The sequence below is a fragment of the Buteo buteo genome, chromosome 2 (assembly GCF_964188355.1).
Source record: "Buteo buteo chromosome 2, bButBut1.hap1.1, whole genome shotgun sequence".
NCBI classification, from domain to species: Eukaryota; Metazoa; Chordata; class Aves; order Accipitriformes; family Accipitridae; genus Buteo; species Buteo buteo.
Genome location: NC_134172.1, coordinates 6,190,352 through 6,199,606, shown reverse-complemented (window position 1 = coordinate 6,199,606; position 9,255 = coordinate 6,190,352). Strand labels below are relative to the sequence as shown.

At 54.8% G+C, this 9,255-nt stretch overlaps 1 protein-coding gene across 1 annotated transcript; it reads right to left on the bottom strand.

Annotated features, from left to right (window-relative positions):
• Nucleotides 1-525: 525 nt before the first annotated feature.
• On the bottom strand, nt 526-6,858 carry LOC142028590 (solute carrier family 22 member 13-like). The gene is made up of 10 exons (XM_075022437.1): nt 6,475-6,858; nt 5,299-5,402; nt 4,791-4,945; nt 4,046-4,214; nt 3,553-3,673; nt 2,847-2,941; nt 2,311-2,525; nt 1,762-1,870; nt 1,432-1,642; nt 526-915 (listed from the first exon to the last, which is right to left on the bottom strand). Exons 1-10 carry the CDS (start codon nt 6,856-6,858, stop codon nt 820-822), a joined length of 1,659 nt encoding a protein of 552 aa, XP_074878538.1. The 3' UTR covers nt 526-819.
• Nucleotides 6,859-9,255: the final 2,397 nt, after the last annotated feature.

Sequence of the window (9,255 nt, the reverse complement as noted above, 5' to 3'; positions counted from 1 at the left end):
CATTTAAAGACAGAAATGGATACAGCAAGAAGCAATAGACTAGAACAGAGTAGGATAGACCTGATAGTTCCCAGAAAGATTTGCTCTTTCTTCTAAGAGACCAACTACTACAACATCTCTCAGTTTCCTGGAACAGACAAATTAATGCTGTCCTACACCACAGCCCGACAGCACAATTTTCCATGCACAAAGCATCATGACATGCTTTAATTCAAAGCCACCAGCACTAAGGTGAAAATTCTGCTGCCTGTTAGACATCCTTGCTCACTGCTTGTTGTTTCTTCCAAAGCACCTCTTTTGTCTCAGCTGACTGTCTCAAATTTAAAAAAAAAATAAAAAGGAGTGTTTTTAAGAGAAGGTGAGAAGATCATGCTAGACAGTCAAGAGAAATCACTCCTTCTTGCAAGTGTGAGATTGTTTTCTGTGCTGCATCTGCTCTGGCTTTCTCTTTAGTGAGCACAGTACTCTGTTGCAAGTCTATTCAATGCTCTAGCAGGTGTCTCACTTGGGCAAAGTTTACAGACTCAAAAGGAAGATAAAATGTTGCCTCCACCCTGGTTTCTGATTTCTTTCTTTTTTCCCTGAAATGAAAAGCATCAGATTTTTCTCCAGCGAGAGCACTGTTGAACACCAGAGTCAGCATGCAGTGCCTGAGGACAAGCTATAGAGGGAGATACAGGAAGGCAAAAAAGAAAAGGAAAACTAAGAATTGGCAGTGACCGCTTGAGAGGTGGTGGTGTCCTGCAAACGGAGACCTGCCTGTCCTCAGTGCCAGCACAGCACTAGGTTGCCTTTAGCTACGGCTGCTTGCAGGCCCAGCTAGAAGTGAGTGGTCTTTGTGCCCTCATTGTCTCGGCCACCTCCTTTTCCTTTTATGTGTCCATTTTCAGAGCCGCTGTTGGCATTTTCACAGACCTAATGAAAGGGAAAAGGGTTTAAAAAGCAAAGAAAAACCCATTATGAGCTGGTGGCAGCCTTCTCTGACACACGCAGCCTTTAGCAACTCGGCTTCCCCTTCACCGCTCGCTCCCCGGGCCCCTGTGGACACCCTTCTCCCAGCACGACAACGAAAGTATCGGGGTGCAATTCCACCCGGTCCCGCGGGGAACGGGAGCTGGGAGCGACTAGAAGCCAAAAGCCAGAGGACGTGGCTCCGAGCACCGGCCCTTCCCTGGGGACGGCAGGGGGAGGCAAGCGAAGCACCGGCCGCTCCTGGATTCCCTCCATCCCCTGGGCAGGACCAGAGGGATGACCACCACGGGCACGGTCACGGGGCCTCCTCCTCTTCCTCCGCAGTGGGGCGGCCCACTCCCTGCCCTCCCGCCGCTGTCGGCCCTCAAAGAACCCCCCGACCCGCGCGATGCCGATGGCCGCCCGCCGCGCTGGCACCCCACGTCGCTGCCCAAGGGACGGGCGCCGCCGGGTCCCCACCTGCGTTGGGGGGCAGCCATCCCCCGTGTCGTCCGCCAGGTGGGTGCCGCGGGTCTCGGGCAAGAGGAGGCAGAGCAACCCCCCCACCACAGGGGCGCTCCCGAAGACGGCCATGGGGACGGCCCGGTGGTAGCGGCCCAGGAGGCGGGTCAGCGGGGCCACGATCCCCGCCAGCCGCGCCGACATGGAGCACAGTCCCACGCCGGTCTGCCTGGGGAAGCGAGGGGCGGCGGGCAAGGCCGGGCGTCCCCCGGGACCGAGCGTGGCCGTGGGCGCCGACCGGGCTCCGGCCGGGGCGGTGGGAAGCTCCGAGGCGGGGGGAGACCTCACCTGACCACCGTGGGGAAGAGCTCTGCCGAGTAGACGTAGGAGGTGGAGAAGGAGGCCGAGGCGGCGAACTTGCCGAGGACGGCCAGGACGGTGGTGGTCACAGGCTGGTCTGAGGGGAGGAGGAGACGACAGCGCCGTGGGACGAGGGGGGACCCGGCACCGCTCGGCTGGGGATGCGCGGCAACGAGCCATCGCCTCCGAACGGTGCCTGGACGCGGACCGGGGAGCGGCTCTGGCGCGCTTTGCATCCATCACCTCACCGCCCCACGTATCAATTGTCCCGTAGGACAACCCCGCTAATAGCTGGGCTGCCGGGCTCAGCTCTACCCTCTCCTACCACACCGGCAAGCGGTAGCTTGCTGATCGGAACGGGTCTTGGGGATTTAACCAAGTCACCTCTGGCCATGGCACCAGGGTCAGCTCAAGCCCTGGGAGAGGCGAGCCAGCCTGGTTTGGGAGGACAGGAGCTGCACCAGCAAGGGAAGGGTTGGGGCTCTGTGGCTCCCTGTCCCGGAGGTTGTCCCCTCAGCATGGGAAGAGGTTGTTCACCTTCAGGGATGCCAGTGATGATCAGGCACACCAGGCCACTCAGCAGCAGGAGAACAGCCTGGCTTTTCTTCCTCCCGAGCCACTGCAGAAGGAAGATACAACCAATACGGGCTGGGATTTCCACTGCTCCGAACGCAAGCTGTGTCAGGTAGATGTCCAGACCAAAATTTGTCACGTTCAGACTCAGACCATAGTACACAAGGCTGTTCACAAACCTGAAAGATGGGCACAGTGGCACTGAGCATGCATATCTATTGGCCACGAGCAAATACAATGTTAATCTCCAATGACAACGTTTTGAGCAAGCCACGGCATTTCCAAGGGGACAGAAAGCCAGGCAAACACCACAGGACTGCCAAAGCTGGAATGGCTCTAACCTTTTGCACAAACCGCACAGGATCTTGAATAGCCAGAAGCAGAAACACCCATCAATAACACCCAAAAACCACAAGGTGAATTTACAGTTATGACTAACCATCAATCCCTTCTTTTCTTCGCCTAGAAGTTTGGAAAGAGGGGACCAGGGGATGTCTTACCAGGCGCACGACATGATTAAAGTCACCTTCCGGAGGTGTTTCTTCCGAAAGAGATCCAGAGGACTTCCAGACTTGGTCTGTTTCTCAGGCTTCAACTTCAAAATGCAGAAAGTCAAAGAGTCAAACCAGGCAAAGGAAACCCATGGCTAGCTCCTTTTCCACCTGCAGTCCAAGGAAAGCCTCAGCAGGACAGACTTGTGACCCCAAACTGCTCCGGGAGGGAGGGCAGCCCAGTGGGACTGGGCTCCTGCACCTGTGCTCTGGGTGCCCAATGCACTGGTTTGGTGACTAAGGGGTTCCTAGGGAAGAATATTTCCCCAATGTAGGGACTTTGAGGTGGGCAAGAAGGTAAGCCCCCTTCAGGCATTTATGCATGGAAAACCACAAACTAAACAGACACCTCGTGCTCATCTTCAACACTCCTGCAATCCTGACAGAAGGAAAGCCAGGGAAGCATTTGAGTCCTTTCCGTATCCCAAGGTGGACTCCAGAAAGCTCCAGAAAGCAGAAGCTGTGCCTCTTCCCTGACCTTGTCTCTGTACAACGCAGCTGAAGCTGGAGTTGCCTACAGTCCATCCCCAAATCATCCCCAGCAGGCATGGGAAGATGTTTATCAGATGACCTCAGCTCCAGGGGCTGCTACAAACCCAAGCACAGAGGAAAGTCTCTGAAGACAACAAGCAGTTCCCCATGCCATTACAGGTACCTGCTCAAGGAGTTCTGGTGAGATGGTGCGCTTGTTGATGGATGCCGCCTTCTGAAGGACCTTCTTAGCTTCTTCTATTCTGCCCTTTGTCACCAGCCACCGAGCTGATTCTGGCAACACCCTGCCGAGGAGGTGAAATCAGGAGATGCTGCTGTGACCTGCTGAGTTTCCCCACAGCCCACCTCCCTGCAACCACGTCCAGCAAGCAATGGGCATCACATGTGATGGATGGATCTAAATACCTCCTCAGGTCAGGTTTTCCAGGCCTACATTTAGGCTTCAAAGGCCACATTTGAAGACCTGAAGCAAAGCAGCTGCTGCTCTCAGAGGTCCAGTGCCCCAGGGAGATGTGCTGAGCTCCGCAGAAGCCCCTCCAGCATCTGCACTCTGATGGGAAAGACCCAACCTGCTCCTGACCTGCTGCCTTCTCACTGCCATCCCTCATGCTTGCTGCTGTTGTGTCTGCAAAGAGCTCTGCCCACGTCCAACTCACCAGATGTAGAAGAATAAGGCAAATATAGGAGCAGATCCCGCAATCTCCAGCAGCCTCCAGTTGCGAATACCATAACTCAAGCCAGCCAAAATCATCTGTCCGATGGCGAAACAGCAGTGAGAAATAAGCACTGCCTTTGGCCGGGAGGAGACACCAACCCATTCTGTGGCTGAAAAGAAGAATGAAGGTTCAGAGTCATCCATGCAAATGATTTCCCCTGTTGCAAACAGGGTGTTTCCCCTGCAGAAGACCTCTCCTGGAGGTGAGGAGAGAAGATGGGTAGTCAGAGCTCTGGCATCAGTCACGCATGCAAGTCACCAGTGTTTCATGAGATGCTCACCTCTCCATATCATCAGGGTGTCCTGGTCCTCTGCAAGAGGACGTGAAGCTTAGGTATGTCACCTCTTTGCTCTCAGTGTCCACAGAGCCCCTCACTGGGGCAGAGCTGGGGCCCAAATCGATGGTGTCCCAGACCCACTGGGCTCTCTCCCTGCACCGACCTCCTGAGCTGGGAGGTTGTCCCCTTGCCCTCCCCTGAGCACTGGCACGGGAGAGATTCTCCCTTGGGGCTCTCACTTAGGGTTGCGGAGATGCCAAAGTGCCAAAGGACAGCGCAGAGCAAGACCTGTCCTCACCGTGGTGCTTTTCAAGTCACACATGATGATTTCTATTTCTTTACAGACCTTTCCTGTTGCATCTCGAGAGGCCACATCTGTCTGCCTCAGGGCATAGGCATCCTACTCACCTAAAGCCAGTATCGTCATGGTGATCCCTGACACAGAAGCCCCCACGACACATCTGAAGGCCATGTACACATAGAAATGGGGCACAAAGGCAATTCCTACACCAAACAAGCCCTGGAGGAAGATGGAGATCAGAATGACTGGCCGGCGGCCGATCCTGTGAAGGAAGAGGGAGGACACAGTCAGCATCTGGAGGAGACCCTGTGGAGATGGGGACGAGCTCAGTGAGTTATTCAGTGACTGTATCCCCCGCTCTTGAGGGTGGTAAGGTTCAGGCTAGCCTCTGGGTCGACTTGTGAAGCACCCTGCGCGCACGCTGTGCCCTTCTCCCTTCCACCCCCTGTGTTGCCACATCCTCACGGGACCCGAGGACTTTGGTCGGCGTCCCTGTTAGTGAGGAGCGGGGACAAAATGAATGGAGTGCAGTGCCCAGGCAGGATCGGAGCAGCGTGCCGCTCTGTGCACCGCCGGCTTTGCCCAGACCCCGGACGGGTGGTTGCGTCTCCTTACCTGTCACTTAGTGGCCCAAAAATCATGGATCCCAAGAACAGCCCCAGCATGTAGATGGACTGGGAGATGTCGTTCAGGTCCTTCCTGTCACACACCAGGTCAAACTGGAGGAAGGAAACAGAGATGCTTTTGTTTTTGACAGGCTCCAGATGCTTTCTGATACCACCTCCAAGGATGCAAGTCTCCATGGTATGCACATAGCCCAGAAGTCAGAGGTGGGACAAGCCCATGGGACAGACAGTGGTGACCTTCTCCCAAGCACTGGGACCCACAGAACTACCCCCCAGCCCAGGCATCACCAGGGGAGCCTCCTGGTTAGAAAACTTTGCTTAAAGTGGGACTTGGGACAGAAGTCCTGGCAGATTGCTTCATCCTGGACTGCCTGCCCTCGCAGAGGGAAAAGGAAGAGTGCAACACTAATTCCTGGGCCAAGCAGTTGCCGTTAAAGAGATGTTCTGCAACTGCCAGCATCCAGAGGGCATCTATAGAAAGAGTTACATGTATGGGAAATACAGAGAGGTCAGAATGCGCTGAAACAGGTTTAGCGTTGCTCACTGGAGCACTGTTGCTGTTGCTGAAGCTCCTGTTGACCTGTTAGATGCGTGGCTTTGCAAGCTTTCCTCTCCTCGTCAAACCTGGCGGCTCCGCACAGAGCGAGGAGCGGTGAGGAACTCAAGCTGTTCGCGACAACCCTGAGCTGGAGTCGCGACACCGAGACCCCGAGGCAGACACCCCACAGCTGGTCGCCCTGAGGGTTCCCCAGCGTGCGTGGGAGCAGAAACCAAGTGCTGAGCTCTGCCTCCTCCCCCTGGCCAGGGTGTCCAAAGCACAAACCTGGGCACAGGGACAAGTTGGAAGGTCACCCCCTGTCTGCAGAGGGGCAGCTGGGGCGGGGAGACCCAAACCATCTCACCAGAAGCGAATAATCTCTCCGCTGGCTCTGCCTGTGGCGTCGCTGACATCTATATTGCAGCCTGCTTGCATGCAACCCCTCCACAACCACACCTGGGGGCTGGGTGGTGGAGCCAAGGTCCCCAAAATACACCCGATCTAAATCTCAGCCCAACCCAGCTGCACCACGGCCGGCACCAGCTTTGACTGAACTCCAGGACAGGGCGGCCGGTCGGGTGTCCCATCCCTTCCACATCCCCAGCGCATCAAAAGGCGATTACGGACCTCGGTCAGCAGGGACGGCGGTTGCGCCGAGGGGTACACCCAGCCATTGCTGCACTTCTCCGTGGCGTTCAGGCCGTACAGCATGATGGAGCCAAGGTCCCAGTCCACCGGCGAGTACATGGAGCACTGCTCGTACGCCCCGTCTGCGTCCCGGGGCAGGGTGAGGTTCAGCCGCTCTTCCTCCGTCAGGTTGGGGCCGATGGCACGGATCCAGCTGGTGTCGCAGCGGTGCGGCACGTGTTGAACCATAAAAAGCTGGCAAAACTGGTGGAAAGCCACACTGAGGCAGGGAAACAAGGTGAGCAGCACCAGCCATTTCTGAAATGGCCCAAAATCACCAACCGCTTTCCAAATTTCCCCGACGCCTGACATTGGCAGCTGCATCTGAAGCGGGACAGTGCTCAGACAGACTTTCCACAGGGCTTCAATTAATGTTTAAACCTAAGATAAGCTCTGCAGCCGTAGGCAGCCACCACAGATATGTAAAGTCAGGATAGACTGGATGTTTTACCTGTCCTAAGTACACTGTGTAATATATTAATCATCTCTGTGCAACTCACAAACATACGGTGCTGGCTGGAACAGAAAGACCCCTGTTTCAGGCAACCTGGGTCATCGCTTCTGCCAGGGCCAGGTGGCATTGACAGTGAAAGAGACTATTCTCCAAAGCAATTGCAGAACCTGTATTTGCTGAACCGCTGAGACGGTCCCCAGCGGTTCCACTCGGGCAAGCAAGGTTCAGAGAGGCCGAGACAGCTCAGCAAGGTGCAGAACTGGGAAAAGTCCAGGGGAATAAAGGGAGTGATGCTAACGGATGGGCAGAGCCAGAGACAAGGAAGGGTGGACAGTTGGTTGTGGTCCCAGGTAACTCCATTTCCTTCATCTTTTGCAGCTTCCCTGTGCAACTACGAGCAAGCCAGGGATGGGATACCCACCTTTCCCACCAGTTCTGGGCCACCCCACAAGCTGGTGGGGGCTATATGCAGGGAAGACTTGGGGAAGGTATACAGGGGTGGGAGAAATCTGATATAGGGCTCATCCACTCTTCTCTGACATGGTTTAAATGGGGAAGCCCAGGAGGGTCAGTCAGACACCAGCCATGGGGCTCACGGATCTGGAGAAGCAGGAGCCAGAGGACTGGCACAAAATGTTGCCAGAACTTACGAGAGAGAAAATGGGGTTTGTTCTGCTCTGACCGGCACTGGAGAGCCTGAGCTGGGCATCACACTTACAGGAGGCTGGAGGATACCAAGGACCAAAGGGAGGAGTGGGAACCCCATTGCTGGAGGTTTCCAACAACAGGCGAGGAAGCAGCAATGGTTGATAGGAGCCAAGTCACACCTCTGGGCTGAGATGGCCTCCTCAGGACCTGACCAGGGCATGTGTCCAGGACACACCTTTCCATGGCTTTTGGTAAAGATCAGGAGGACTCGATCGATCTGCTGCAATTTGGGAAGATCTTGTACACCAAAGCCAAAGCACAGAATGAGAATTGCCTCCAGGCATGCCCTGCTTGAGCTCAGTACACCCCAGCCTTCAAAACACTATTTACCACGGCACAAAGCAATCAGAAACAAAAGGATGCTACAAACCTGAGTGACCAGCATCACCTCCAGGTCTGAGGGGTACACCCAGCCATTGCTACGTTCCTCCGTGGCGTTCAGGTCGTACACCACGTCCCAGTCCACCGGCGAGTACATGGAGCACTGCTCGTACGCCCCGTCTGCGTCCCGGGGCAGGGTGAGGTTCAGCCGCTCTTCCTCCGTCAGGTTGGGGCCGATGGCACGGATCCTGCCGGCGTCACAGCACGTGTTGAACCATAAAAAGCTGGCAAAACTGGTGGAAAGCCACACTGAGGCAGGGAAACAAGGTGAGCAGCACCAGCCATTTCTGAAATGGCCCAAAATCACCAACCGCTTTCCAAATTTCCCCGATGCCTGACGTTGGTAGCAGCATCTGCAGAGACAGACTTTGCAGAGGGTTGGAACTGGTACTTAAGCCCAAGGTAAGCCCTGCAGCTCTAGGCAGTCACGAGTATGCAGATTTGAAGAAAAAGCAATGTTCTGGGTTGGGATTTGTACCCACGCTGCATTCCCATTAAGTGAAACAGAAATTTCAGGAGATGTGGACCGTCCAGGGGAGGTCACTTCCCATTTGGAGACTCATCAGCTGGGAGGAGAGACTTTGAGAAGGTGATCGGGACGTGGTAAGAGGAGCAGGGAAGCCCACAAGCATAGGCAGTATGAGACACCTCGTGGCGAGCACCCACAAAGGGAAACATCCAGGGATGATGGCAACTGGAGTGAACTATCCAGTCACAGGAGGACTGTGAGGCACTGGACTAAGGCAGCATGGAAAGCCTTTAGGAGAGTCCATAAAGGGATTTCCTACAGAGGCAGGAATGGGAGACAAAACTGGGATATAATTCTCTGGGGCTTTTTAAGCAGGGTTTGGCCAAATACTGGAAAGATTGCAAAGAAGTTGGCTTAGATGCAGAAGATGGGGTTCTGGAACCCAGAACGTCCCTTATCATCCCATGTCTTAAACTTGGAAGTTATATTCACCCAAGATAAAAGTTTTCTGGGTTTGGGAGTAAAGAGGAACACCTTAAGAAAAATAAAGAGCCAGAAAATGGCAAACTAAGCCCAAGAGCCTTAGAAAGGTGAATGGAAAAGTCAGCTTAGAAAGTGCCACCACCCAAGACCACAATTTTCTTTTTGTTTTGGTGGGGTTTTCTTGTTTGTTTTTAAGCAAGAACAGGCATATGGGTGCATCCCAGCC